At 36.9% G+C, this 14,504-nt stretch overlaps 1 protein-coding gene across 1 annotated transcript; it reads right to left on the bottom strand.

Annotated features, from left to right (window-relative positions):
* Nucleotides 1-10,891: 10,891 nt before the first annotated feature.
* On the bottom strand, nucleotides 10,892-13,350 carry LOC125836416 (ankyrin repeat-containing protein NPR4-like). Its single transcript, XM_049515586.1, has 7 exons — nucleotides 13,227-13,350; nucleotides 12,660-13,139; nucleotides 12,409-12,552; nucleotides 11,871-12,265; nucleotides 11,775-11,793; nucleotides 11,651-11,739; nucleotides 10,892-11,506 (listed from the first exon to the last, which is right to left on the bottom strand). Exons 1-7 carry the CDS (start codon nucleotides 13,348-13,350, stop codon nucleotides 10,892-10,894), a joined length of 1,866 nt encoding a protein of 621 aa, XP_049371543.1.
* Between the last annotated feature and the right edge of the window lie 1,154 nt (nucleotides 13,351-14,504).

Genomic DNA, 14,504 nt, shown 5'->3' on the forward strand with positions numbered 1-14,504 from the left:
GGGGTGAGGGCCATTGTGGTGGGCTCGACATGACTTAAGGTCGTTAATAAACCCTTAAACAACCTTATTATGCACTTTTCAACTTTTAGAGTTAAAGAACGAACCCCAGGCGACTCCTACTCGGTTTTCACCATTCTTGAGGCTAAAGGTAAGCTTTTCACTCTTTGAATCCATTTTTCGATCCGTAGTGTAACATCTCACAATTTGAAATAATTATAAAGAAGCTAATAATTGGAAATAGTCATTTTTTGGAAAGAATGAAAATCTGGAAATTTTGTTAAGTTAGAATGAGTTGAGTTTTGGTCAACTTCAAATGGTCATAACTTATAGCTCAAGATGAGTTAGGTGTACTTCCAGATATGGTAGGAAATCTCTTGGAATGATCTTTCCAACGTCGCTGAGTTTAAGCGATTCCAAGTTCTTATGAGTGAGTTTATGCCCTTTGGAAGTTGCGTTGTTCGAATAAGGAAAGTCTAAAACCATATTTTAGAAGGGTAGTTTGTTTTTTTCCTTACTCAACTTAATTAATTCATTTTTAGGAGTTTAATTGGGGTAAAGTCAGATTTTAGTCAGTTTAGAAAAACTAAATTTCATGCTAGGGCTTGGAAAAAGGAGAAAAAAGGAGAAAGGAGAAGAGAAAGCAAGATTCGTCAAGATCGTCGAGTTTAACTTGTGGATTTATTCAAGGGGTAATCCCTACGAGGTATGTGAGATCACTTATCATTGTGTTAGTTCACCAGCACAGCAATCATGATTCAATTCAGCGAAATATGTTTTGATTTGAAAGTAAATCCTTTGAGTTGTTGATGAAATTCATTTGAATTCTTGTGGGTTGTTTTGTTGAAGTTTCTTGCGCTTTGATTCATATTTCCGGAAGTAATATTAGCTTGAATCTAGTATATATTGAGGGTATAAATGATTCTAATTGTTTGGCGAAACAACCATTGAAGTTTAGAGGGTTTAGAGATGAAAAACGAGCAAGAAAAGTCGGAGTTCACCTGGGCAGGGGATTGGGGAGTCACACCTCTCAGAGTCCCATGAGAGGCTCTTTGAACTTTGATCTCTGGGGTGCCGCGCCAGCCAGAGCACCCCAAGTCATTCTCTGAACTTTGAGGGCTGGCGCCCCGCGCCTCTCAGAGCGCCAGGGACGCAAGTTCTCCCCATTCGTTTTGCACCTTTTACTACTTGTTCCTTAGCAATGTAGCTATATTTTCTAGTTGATTCCAACACTCTAAGGTACATCTAAACATCATGAAATCATCCATAAACATGAGATCATGAACCTTGAATCCATAATTCAATTCAAAGAAAGTTAAGATCAAGGTCAAGAGAAGTAAGAGTTAAGTCAAGAGAAGTTTATAAAGTTTTCAAAAGTCTTTCACAAACGTTTTGACTTTGTTTAAGACTTCTTTCAGGTTAAGCAAAGAGTAAAGAGTTAAGTTCATTTCTTCAAAAGAAGTATATCGGGACTATGTATTACCAAAGAATAAAATGTTTTCATATTTAAACAAGAAAGGAAACCTTGATTTCCAAAGAGCCTTTAGCTAGTTTCCAGAAAAGAGTAATCGCTTTCTAAATGAAGCAAGAGAGGAAACTATGATTTCCAAGATAGCCTTTGAGATTTTTTTTTGTGAAATTATCTCAAATCACATAAAGAAATATGTTTTTAAAAATAAGAGCTAATATCACATTTTTGGGAGTAGTATTGAGCACCGATATGGGGGAGAGTTTAGACAACTCACAGCCCCCAGAAACCATGTAGCCATCATGGGTAGAAAATGCTTATAATTTTTAGATGATTCCTTTAGTGCCTTTTAGCATAGACTAGTGGATCCATTTAGTAGTTCAGGTTCTATACCCTCGGAAAGGTATAGGACGGCCCTGCCAACGTGAGGCAAAACGTTGTATCATCATAATAGCTCTTACGTGATGGTTGTCGGTTAGAGAAACTCCCACATAAGTAATTGTATTTTTAAATACACAGTTTATTTTTATTTTTACATACATCTCAGAGTTATATATATCTTTGCATACACACAGAGTTGACATCACGTTTTCAACAACTTTTCTTTATATTACACTTGTTTTAAACTGCTTTATATTGAAATGAGTTCGGTTATGTTGAGTTGAGTTGAGCCAGGTAAGTTCTTCAAATTCTTTTCTAGCATATATTGTGTTTAGCATTCCAACTCACATACTCGTACATTCAATGTACTGATGCCAGTTGGCCTGTATCTTATTATGATGCAGACACAGGTATATAGGATCGGCATTCAGTGCATTGTTGATTCAGTGAGCACTCCAGAGTCAGTTGGTGAGCCTCCTTGCATTCCGGATGACTCATTTTTATTGCTTTCAGTTATTTTATTAGTTAATTAGGATGTCGTGGGGTTTGTCCTGACATCCATCTCAATTGTTTTAGAGGCTTCATAGACAGTCATATGTTAGTTCTTTAGTATTTTCATTGTAAATATCTTATGTTTAAGGCTTGAGTTTGCCTTAATGGCCAGTTAAATGTTCCTTTATAACATTCCATTTTATTACATAGACTTGTCTTTGTTGAATTAAGTCTTCCGTTGAATAAGTAAGCCAGACCAAGGGTTCGCTTGAGGCCAACAATAGTTCTCGAGTGCCAGTCCCGCCAGGGTGTAGGCTCGGGGCATGACAAACTTGGTATCAGAGCACAGAGTTCAAGAGTCCTAGAGAGTCTATGAAGTCGTGTCTGTAGAGTCCTAGTTATCGGTGTGAAGCGTGCTACATCTATAATTATGAGGCTGCAACATTTAGGAAATATCTCACTTCTTTTATATTCATTTCGTACGATAGAGTTAATCTCTATAAAATTTCTTTCTACTCGTGCTTACGCATAAACCAATTTTTGAGCTGGCCTATGGTCGAGAGTGCCTTCCATGAGGCGTTTCTTTCCTCTTGAGCTAAGAGAAGCAAAGAGATGGTTGCCGACATAAGGAGCATGATGAGTTTATTCGTTGTTGGGTTGCCTCGTCTATCAAATAAGAAAAGTAAGGCAACCATGCTAATAGGTGACATGGGCATAACTAGGCTGATGATCCATGTGCAACAAGTTGAGGAGGACAAACTAAGGGCTAGGGAAGAGTTTAAGAACAAGAGAGTTAAGACATCTGGGAATAAATTCAGGCAGCAAAAGAGTAATGTGAGCTGGTCTTCTTTCTAGCATAAGCAGAAAGGACCTGCTCCATCATCTGCTAGTGCACCTGCACCAAGGAACGAATATGAGTACAATAGTCAGAATTCTCAAAACTTCAGAGCTAAACATGCGTATTCGCAAGGTAGTAAGGCACAAGGGAGTACTAAGACTCTTGCATGTGCTAAGTGTGGTAAGAGCCACTCAGGGGTGTGTCGTGATGACTCCACCAGTTGCTTCAAGTGTGGCCAGAACGGTCATTTATGAGAGAGTGTCCTAAGAGCAGACAAAGTAATGGTAATGGGGGAATTAGAGCCCAGACTTCTTCAGTTTCTCCACCAGATAGAGCTGCATTAAGATGAGCTAATTCAGGGGCAGACGGAGGAGGAAACCGTATGTAAGTTATCACTAGTAGCCAAGAGCAAGAGGACTCGCCAGATGTTGTCACTAGTATGATCGAAGTCTTCAATTTTGATGTTCTTCCTGAGTAACTTCTTGAGTCATTCAGTGTTTCTACACCTGATGGTGAGTCTATTCTAGCAGAAAGAGTCTATCGTGATTGTTCCGCTTTCGTCAATCACAAGAGTACCATGGCTGATTTAGTTGAGTTAGACATGGTAGATTTTGATGTCATTCTAGGTATGGACTGGCTTCTTTCTTGTTATGCATCAATAGATTGTAGAACTCGAATAGTCAAGTTCCAGTTTCCAATGAACCAATCATAGAGTTGAAGAGCAGTTTAGCAGTGCCTAAGGGTCATTTTATTTCATACCTTTAGGAGAGAAAATTAGTTTCCAAAGGGTGTGTCTATCACTTAGTCCGAGTTAATGACTCTAGTGTTGAGATACCTCCTATCCAGTAAGTTTTAGTAGTAAAAAAGTTTCTATAAGTCTTTCCAGATGATCTTCCCAGAGTTCCTCCTTAGTGAGAAATAGACTTCGGTATATATATTTTTCCCGATACTCGTCCTATATCTATTCTGTCATACAGAATAGCACCAGCAGAGTTGAAAGAGCTTAAAGAACAGTTGAAAGACCACCTTGATAAGGACTTTATTCGACCAAGTATCTCACCTTGGGGTGCTCCGGTCCCATTTGTGAGAAAGAAAATGGTTTTCTTAGGATGTGTATAGATTTCCGTCGGTTGAACAAGGTTACCATCAAGAATAAGTATCATCTTCTGAGAATTGATGATCTTTTTTATCAGGTTCAAGGTGCTACTTGGATAGCCCTGAGATCAGGCTACCATCAGTTAAGAGTAAGGGAATGTGATATTCCAAAGACAGCTTTCAAGACCCGTTATGGTCATTATGATTTCTTAGTTATGTCCTCTGGTTTGACCAATGCGCCTGCAGCATTCATGGACCTTATGAATAGAGTATTCAAGCCTTACTTAGATATGTTTGTTATCATATTCATTGATGACATTCCAATCTTTTCGAGGAATGAAGAAGATCATGCGAGTCATCTCAAAATAGTTCTCCAAACTCTAAAGGATAGAGAGTTGTATGCTAAGGATAGAGAGTTGTATGCTAAGTTCTCTAAATGTGAGTTTTGTCTTGAGTCTGTTGCGTTCTTAGGCCAAAATAGTTTCCGGTGATGGAATTAGAGTTGATACCCAAAAGATAGAGGTAGTGCAAAGTTAGCCTAGATGGTTTGGTTGTCTATTATAGATGGTTCTTAGAGGGGTACTCATCTATTTCGTCTCCTTTGACCAAGTTAACTCAGAAAACACTGAAGTTTCAATGGTCTGAAGCTTGTGAGAAAAACATTCAGAAATTGAAATAGAGGTTGACTACTGCCCCAATTTTGACCTTATCGGAAGGTACTCAAGGTTTTATGGTGTATTGTGATGCATCTAGAGTTGGTTTGGGTTGTGTATTAATGCAGAATGGCAAGGTTATAACCTATGCCTCCAGATAGTTGAAAGTTCATGAGAAGAATTACCCAACCCATGACTTAGAGTTGGCTGCCGTAGAATTTGCTTTGAAGATATGACGTCATTATTAGTATGTTGTTCATGTTGTTGTATTCACTGATCACAAGAGTCTTTAGTATGTGTTCACTCAGAAAGAGCTTAATCTTAGACAAAGAAGGTGGTTGGAAATACTCAACGATTATGACATGAGTATTATTTATCACCCAGTAAGGCTAATGTGGTTGCTGATGTTTTAAGTAGGTTGTCTATGGGTAGTACCGCCTATGTTGAGGAATAAAATAGAGAGTTAGCGAAAGATATGCATAGACTTGCACGCTTAGAGGTCCGACTGATGGTTTCACAGAAGGAGGAGTAGCGGTGATGAATCTTCATTAGTGTCAGAAGTGAAAGAAAAGCAAGACCAAGATCTCATTTTGCTTGAATTGAAGGCAAATGTTCATAAGCAAAAAGTATTAGCTTTTGAACAAGGGGGAGATGGCATAATGAGATATCAAGGTAGATTGTGTATACCAATAGTGGATGGACTCCAAGCGAGGATCATGGAGGATGCTCATAGATTCAGATATTCCATTCATCTGGGTTCCACAAAGATGCATCGCGATTTGAGAAAGGTTTATTAGTGGAGTAGTATGAAGAAAGGCATTGCAGAATTTGTTACTAAGTGCCCAAATTGCCAACAAGTTAAAGTAGAGCACCAAAGGCAGGGTGGTTTGGATTAGAATATAGAACTTCCGGAATGGAAGTGGGAGATGATTAATATGGACTTCATCACAGGTTTACCAAGGTTTCGCAGGCAGCATGATTCTATTTGAGTGATTTTCGACAGAATGACAAAATCAGCCATTTTTTGCCAGTAAAGACTACTCATTCGGTAGAAGATTATGCTAAGTTGTATCTTCAAGAGGTGGTAAGACTTCATAGGGTTCCGGTCTCCATTATTTCAGACAGAGGTGCGCAATTTACTACACAGTTTTGGAAGTCATTCCAAAAAGGCTTGGGTTCAAAGGTGAATTTAAGTACTGCATTTCATCCTCAGACAGATGGGCAAGCAGAGCACACTATTCAGACCTTAAAAGATATCTTGAGGGCTTGTGTGATTGATTTTAAAGGGAATTGGGATGATCACATACCTCTCATTGAGTTTTCTTACAACAATATTTACCACTTGAGCATCCAAATGTGGCTCCTTATGAAGCTCTTTATGAGAGAAGATGCAGATCTCCTATTGGATGATTTGAATTTGGTAAAATAGGGTTGATAGGACCAGATTTGGTTCATCAAGCTATTGAGAAGGTGAAAATGATTCAAGAGAGGTTGAAAACGGCGCAGAGTCATCAGAAATCCTACACTGATGTTAGGAGAAGGGAGTTAGAGTTTGAAGTAGATGATTGGGTATATCTTAAATTTTCACCCATGAAAGGTGTTATGAGATTTAGTAAGAATGGGAAGTTTAGTCCCCGGTATATTGACCCTTATAAAATATCGAAAATGGTAGGTAATGTAGCTTATGAGTTGGAGCTACCACAAGAGTTAGCCGTGGTTCATCCAGTGTTTCACATCTTCATGTCGAAGAAGTGTATGGACGATCCTTCATTATCATACAAACTGAAGATATTGGGATCAAGGATAGTTTATCTTATGAAGAGATTCCAGTTCAAATTCTAGATTGCCAAGTTCGCAAGTTGAGAACAAAAGAGGTAGTATCAGTCAAAGTCTTTTGGAGGAACCAATTTGTTGAAGAAGCTACTTGGGAAGCTGAGGAGGATATGAAGAAGAGATATTCACATCTCTTCGGATCCGGAGAAGTTTCGAATTAAGGTACTAATCCTTTCTTAGTATTTCTTTATAAGTTGGCATGTTGTTTTACATTTGTTTGTGGGTGCTTGAACTGAATGTTGCATGTTACACGCTTAGCCTAATAAGAGTAATCTCATTCGAGGACGAATGTTCCCAAGGGGGAGATATTGTAACATCTCGCAATTTGAAATAACTAGGAAGAAGCTAAGAATTGGAAATAGTCATTTTTGGAAAGAATGAAAATCTAGAAATTTTGTCAAGTTAGAATAAGTTGAGTTTTGGTCAACTTCAAATGGGCATAACTTCTAGCTCAGGATGAGTTAGGTGTACTTCCAGATATGGTAGGAAAGCTCTTGGAATGATCTTTCCAGCACCACTGAGTTTGCATGATTCCGAGTTCGTATGAGTGAGTTATTCCCTTTGGAAGTTGGGTTGTCCAAATAAGGAAAGTCTAAAATCGGATTTTAGAACGGTAGTTTGGTCTTTTCCTTAACCTTTTATTTTAATTCGTTTTTGGTAATTACTTAGGGGGTCTAAACTGAATTTATTCAGTTTACGCTTTTGGAAAAATGAGTTAGCAGGGTTTTGAGAGAAAAGAAAAGAAGAGGAGAAAGGAGAAAAGAAACAAAGATTCGTCAAGATCGTCGAATTTGGCTTGCGGATTTCGTCAAGGGATAATCCCTACGAGGTATGTGAGATCACATAGCATTGGGTTAGTTTAACCACGCGCCAACCATGATTCGATTCAGCGAATTTAAGTCTTTGAAAGTTTAGAAATTGAGTTCTTGATGAACATTGTTGAAGGTTTCGTTTGAATTTTTATGGGTTGTGTTGTTGAAGTTTCTTGCGCTTTGATTCATGTTTTCCTGGTGTAATTTCGGTTTGAATCTACCATATATTGAGAGTATAAAAGATTCTAAGTGTTTGGGGAAAGAACTAAGTGAAATTAAAGGGTTTAGAGTTGAAAAACGAAGAAGAAAATTTAGGATTTTTAGGGGAAAGGGCTGGGGCGCCGCGCCTCTCAGTACTCCCCAAAACAGTCTCTGAATGTGGGTCTCTAGGGCAACGCGCCAGCCAGAGAGCCCCAACTTGTTCTCTGAATTTTGAGGGTTGGCTCCCCGCGCCTCTCAGAGCACCAGGGATGCCAGTTCTCCCCATTTGTTCCCCACCTTTTCGTACTTGTTCCTTTGCAATGTACCTATGTTTTCTAGTTGATTCCAACAGTCTAAGGTACATCTAAATATCATGAAATCATCCATAAACATGAGATCATGAACCTTGAATCCATAATCCAATTCAAGGAAAGTTAAGATCAAAGTCAAGAGAAGTAAGAGTCAAGTTAAGAAAAGCTCTTAGAGTTTTCCAAAAGTCTTTTCCAAATGTTTTAACTTTCTTTTAAGACTTAAAGTTCAAGTTGAGTAAAGTTTGAAGTTCATTTCTTCAAAAGAGTATATCAGGACTATGTATTCCCAAAGAGTAAAATGTTTTCACATTTAAACAGGAAAGGAAACTTTGATTTCTAAAGAGCCTTTGAGCTAGTTTTCAGAAAATAGATTTCGCTTTCTAAATGAAGCAAGAGAGGAAACTATGATTTCCAAGATAGCCTTTGAGCTAAGTTTTTGAGTAATTATCTCAAATCATAGAAAGAAGTATGTTTTTAAACATAAGAACTAATATCACATTTTTGGGAGTAGTATTGAGTACCGATATGGGGGAGAGTTCAAACAACTCACAGCCCTCATAAACCATGTACCATTATGGGTAGAAAATGGTCATACTTTTTAGATGATTCCTTTAGTACTTTTTAGCATAGACTAGTGTATCCACTTAGTAGTTCAGGTTCTATACCTTCGGCAAGGTATAGGATGGCCCTGGCAGAATGAGGCAAAATGTTGTATCATCACAATAGCTTTTACGTGATGGTTGTTGGTTAAAGAAACTCCCACAGAAGTAATTGTATTCTTAAATACACAGTTTATTTGTATTTTTACATACATCTCAGAGTTATATGTATCTTTGCATACACAGAGTTGACATCATGTTTTAAACAGGTTTTCTTTATATTGCACTTGTTTTACACTGCTTTATATTGAAATGAGTTCAGTTATGTTGAGTTGAGTTGAGCCAGGTAAGTTCTTCAAATTCTTTTCAAGCCTATGTTGTGTTTAGCATTTCAACTCGCATACTCGTACATTCAATTTACTGATGTCAGCTGGCCTGCATCGTATTATGATGCAGACACAAGTAACTAGGATCGGCATCCAGCGCATCGTTGATCCAGGGAGCACTCCAGAGTCAGTTGGTGAGCCTCCTTGCAGTCCGGAAGACTCATTTTTATTTCTTTCAGTTATTTTATTAGTTCATTAAGATGTCGTGGGGTTTGTCTCGACATCCATCTCAGTTGTTTTAGAGGCTTCATACACAGTCAGATATTAGTTATTTTCATTGTCATAATCTTATGTTAAGACTTGAGTTTGCCTTAATGGCCAATTGAATGTTCCTTTATAACATTCCAGTTTATTACATAGACTTGTCTTTGTTGAATTAAGTATTCCGCTGAGTAAGTAAGTCAGGCCAAGGGTTCGCTTTGGGCCAGCAATGGTTCTCGAGTGCCAGTCCCGCCCAGGGTGTAGGCTCGGGGCGTGACATCATAACTATACAAATATGCTGAAAATACAATATACATTTACAATTACGACATATCGCAAGAAAACAAACTTAGACAGTCATTAGAGGAACATTCACAAATTAAACTAGTACAAAGGCCAAGGAAAATAGAAGAGAGAACTTTGTATTAAAGGTGTATGTATATATGTATAGAGTAAGTAACTCTTTTCCTTACGAATATAATAATTATATACTTATCTTCTAAAGAAAATAAAGGTCACAGAAGGAGAATCCTAATTGTACTAATATGCTGAATATATAGTGTATATATTTACACTGTACCAAGTCCAGATTACGAGCTCCTACTTCTGACTCCATTCAACACACTTTTGGTGAAGGAGAAGTTGCTGCACATATTTGGAAAGTTATAGGGGTTTTATTTACAATTATGATACATAGCAAGAAAACGGAGTTAGGCTATTTTGTTCCTCCTTTGATTCTTCTCTCTAAATTTCTCAGTGATTTGAGGACTATAATAGCGTATTTTTTGAATGTAGCTAGGAGGCCACATCTTGATCTCTTATGAATATACCATGAATTTATGAAATTTTCGAGATACCTATTTTACCGTAGTTTCAGTATATTGAACCCAATCAATACATATTAATTAGTGCTCAGTTTAGCAAAGTTAAGAATATTTGATACATCAGCTTAAGTTCAGTAATAGGAAGAAGATAAGCGGACTCTCAAATCGATTCATGACTTTGGAATATTCTTATTATGTAAGCTGATTTTAATAATTAAGTGTTTCGGCTATTATGCAATGAATTTTGTTGTTGTGTTTGACTTTGCTATTCGGGAAGAAGGGTAGCTTTCGTAGGTTGATAGCCCGATGAGGTACCTTCAGACTGTTTTCCGATAAAGAGTGTTCAATTGACCAATATTTTGTCCATGTTGCTACGCCAGTACTGGGCTCAACATCTAGCAATGGATCAAAATTAGTTGATCTTTTTGTTTGTGTTTGATCACATCATAATTCTTCGATCTAATGCAGTAGATATATATTTCTCAGTTGTAAGACTTCAGGTTGATATACAAAAGTTGTCTAAAATGTGAAGTTGTGAACTTAGATTATCAAGAAACATGACTTTTCTTATATTTGCGCTACATATACAAATCAAACTTTTCTACATCACTCAAAACTTCAAAGATTTTTACACTTGAAGTTGCATTGTTCAATAACAGTAATCTTTCCTCCACAATACAGAATGCACATATAGTTGTTCAATTGCAAGTTTTTGTGTTTTATGATTTAGTGTCGAGGCAACTATGATGATGTAGGATTTTGCATATATACAACCATTATCTGCAATGAAGGCTCTGTTGTTAAAAGAGTTTGTGCTTTCCTGGTCTAAGAAAGAACCTGGACGAATATGTCGATTTTGCCACATCAAACCATAGTTTATACTGTAAACACCCAAATAAAGCTATAGGAATACCAGCACAGGCAGCAATGAGCTTTGGCTCCCAACCCGTATGATTACTGTAGACCAAAAAGAAGGTTGCTGTAAACGCCAAGAGCATGCTAACTATTGAGACAAACAACGCCGTAAGTCCGAAGAATAACTTGGCAGGCAATGACACAAGAAAATCACCTTCAGCATAGCGAGACGTCAGAATGGACAAGAACATAATTATGGAAATGATTGAGCTGAATAGAGCCACTGCATCTGATATGACAAAGACCGCAAATCCATTGAATTTTAGCAATATTGGAATACCATTATCGCCGTTATTACCGCCTGGCACAGTAAAGCCTGCAGCAAAAACCATCGTGGCAATCAAAGCTGCTACAATCATACAAGAATTTGCAGTGTCTTTCATCCACCTTTCCCCTTCTTTTAGTAATAACTTATGCTCTTCGGTGAATAATTCCCTTGGCATTTTTCCAGCTTTGTTTCTCATCTGGTGGTGTGAAGGTGGTAAAAGTTTCTCCACTTCCTAGTCAATTAGTAATTATCATTCCGCAGCAACAAAAATTTTTGAGAGCCATAACTCTTCCCATTAATGAAAACGCTAAAAATGAATGCCTTTAAGTATACATATAACAAGAAGTGGAAAATATAGTTTTATGTAATCTCTCACCTTGAACCACATTATCTCTCTTTGCATTTGAAGCGCTGCTCCAGAAACCTTGAGAAACGATGGCGGCATAATCTTGTCCTGTTGGCCAGCTCATTATTTAAACAATGATAATTCACCTAAACACTATTATTATACAATATTTCCTGTATCTATGTTGAATTGGAAATGGTAGATGAAAGAAACATGTATAGTTTAAAAAGAGAGGAAATACCTTATCAACATAATTTGTGACCCCTAACCTCCCAGCCAAATGTATAATGTTATTTCCATCGATATCACATCTTGGAAGATGAGAGTCTTTCATTCCTCCTATTTGATGTATAAGACTGAGGATTTTTTCCTCTCGAAGTAAAACCGCAACATGGAAAATGGTCCGGCCCTTTAGGTCAAGGTAGTTTATAAGATCAGGATAACTGTGAATAACCAGAACTAAAAACTCTACATTTCCTGCTATTGCAGCCCAACGGATCAAGCCTTCATTTATCAGTACGTCCGATAGCTTATCCTTTGCACTTCTTTTACACTCCGCCAATAGCTCCTCAAGTAGTAGACCTGCTTGTTTCTCCGGTACATATCTTTCTGGGAGTACCCCCGAAGTTTGAAGCAATTTTAGCACTACAAACGAATGATATTAATTAAGCTTGTCTTGGTACAAAATAATGAGACATTGATGAAGGTCAAGTAGACCTTACATGTAAAGAATTGACTCCTGGCCATGAAAATCAAGCTAATAAACTTGCTCCAAACCGGAGAATAACCTCCTTCAATGAATCTCTTCAAATTTTCTTCGCGGTTACTGATCACTAAGGACTTTCCAGATAGAATGTGTAAGACACTAACACTTTCTTGTAACGTTTCACTGGCTAATTTTCTGTCCTTCTTAAGTATATATAATGCTACATCTGCAAGAAGAAAACCGAATTAATTAACTTAGCGATACAAGTACACATCTGTAGGGTATTGAAAAGTAGCAATAAACAACATACATCACTAGTCCATTATAGCTTACCATACATCTCATTCTGGGTAGTGTGCCGAAGAAGGTCTAAGCGTTCTTGTTGTTGTATCACATCAAAACTTGTGACCTCAAAAAGGTATGATACCATAGCTTTATACCCTTTCAGAGCTGCCAAAGTGATTGGTAATCTTTCCTGGTAACCACGGATGTTCGGTAGATTCTCATTTTTTCCCCTCATTGCTTTAACAATTTCAATGAACCCTGACCCTGCTGCAAGAAAAAAAGCTGTATTCCCGTATTTATTTTTCACTTCCAAGTCACTTACTTCAATCAGTTTCATTAGCTCTCGCACAAATCGGGTGCTTTTTGTTGTTGCTGCAATGTGAAGTATTGTTCCAAGTTGGTCCGATATCGTTTGACGAACAAAGCTTGGATCCTTGTTAAAAATTTGTTCAGCAAGCCTCCAATTATCTTCCACAGCAGCCCGCCAAAGAATTTCACACACATTTTCATAATTCACTTTCATTCCATCTACAAATTAATTAAACTTAATGACGCTGTTGTAAAAATTCAAGACATTTACGTTATCTAGAAATAGATATATAGTTGTGAACTTACTAAGAATTAGTACAGAGTCGGGAAGTTGATTTTCAATATCCCTTCTGTCTCGAGACCCAAATTGTTCATTATTTTCACAATCCTGAGCAACTGGTTCAATATCATGGGAAAACTTGCTCTCCATTATTATATCTGCACTCTTGTTTTCGAAATGCACTGCTAACAGAAACTAAATAAGGATAGAGAAAACTCTTGAACCCCGATGATTGTTTCTATGTTTATTTATATTCGTGTCTAGAGTGACAAAAAGAGAAAAAGAAATGATTATTCTTTGCTTGAACAATATAAAGAACTTATTCCATTCTCAATCATAACGCTTCTCAACATTGTTGTTCTCCTAGAGCTTATGAACCCCATGATCCATTACTTGTTCACCAAGTAAAGCACCAACGATAACAAAAGTAACATACACAGAGTTGTGACGCATAAGGATGACTCGATAAAGTCCTTCATGAAGCCCACCTCTGCTTTATCTAGCAGCAGGGGGTTTCTACTTTCTAGCTCTGCTCCTCGAACAATGTTGTTGTACTACCCAAGCTCGTACGTTTCACATCGATATATTTCTTCCACAAACACAATTCCATGCTTCATGAATGAACAAGACTAAAAGTAAATTCACCAGCCAAAAGATTAAAGTCATGACTTTAGTTATTTAGACAAATGTAAAGGATTTATAGATTCCCTAAAGGGAATTCAAACTCCTTTTTATGTAAAATAATAATATTGTGCATCTTCTTTCTGCATTTAAATGAAATTTCACATAAAGTTTTAACCCAAAGAAATAAAGAGAAATTATTTTTGTGACAAATAGAATATCTATCTATGCTACCTTAAAACAGAAGGTAATATATCATCGGTTAAGAACTAAAGTTAGGTGAATCCATAGTTGATAGTTGAGTTATTAAAAGTAGAAAGCTTCAAACCTTAAAATTGGAGTACGATCTTACCCTTTAATATAAAAATTATTCATTTGCTATTTGTATATATATAAAAAAATTGTTTATACATTATTATAAATAATAAACACAAAATTGAACACATTCATTTTCTGTACAAATTATGGACATTTATTATTATTATTATTATTATTATTATTATTATTATTATTATTATACTAATAATAATAATAATCTAACGCGCAAAACACGTGTTAAGAGATATTTTTTATATTTATGATATTATGTGATAATATGAAATACACATGCAAAGCACGTATCTAAAATTAGTCTCCCTATATAATTAGAATGATTCTCGCCCAAATTAAACTGACTTTGTTAC

This window comes from Solanum verrucosum, unplaced genomic scaffold (genome assembly GCF_900185275.1).
Source record: "Solanum verrucosum unplaced genomic scaffold, falcon-dt-bn FXZP01000278.1, whole genome shotgun sequence".
NCBI classification, from domain to species: Eukaryota; Viridiplantae; Streptophyta; class Magnoliopsida; order Solanales; family Solanaceae; genus Solanum; species Solanum verrucosum.

Coding starts and splice junctions, on each gene's coding strand:
- LOC125836416 (XM_049515586.1), bottom strand. CDS start 13,350: ATGGAGAGCAAGTTTTCCCATGATATTGAACCAGTTGCTCAGGATTGT. Junction 12,553..12,659: donor TACCCAGAATGAGATGTATG/GTAAGCTATAAT, acceptor TTCTTCTTGCAG/ATGTAGCATTATATATACTT. Junction 11,507..11,650: donor GAGAGATAATGTGGTTCAAG/GTGAGAGATTAC, acceptor CTAATTGACTAG/GAAGTGGAGAAACTTTTACC.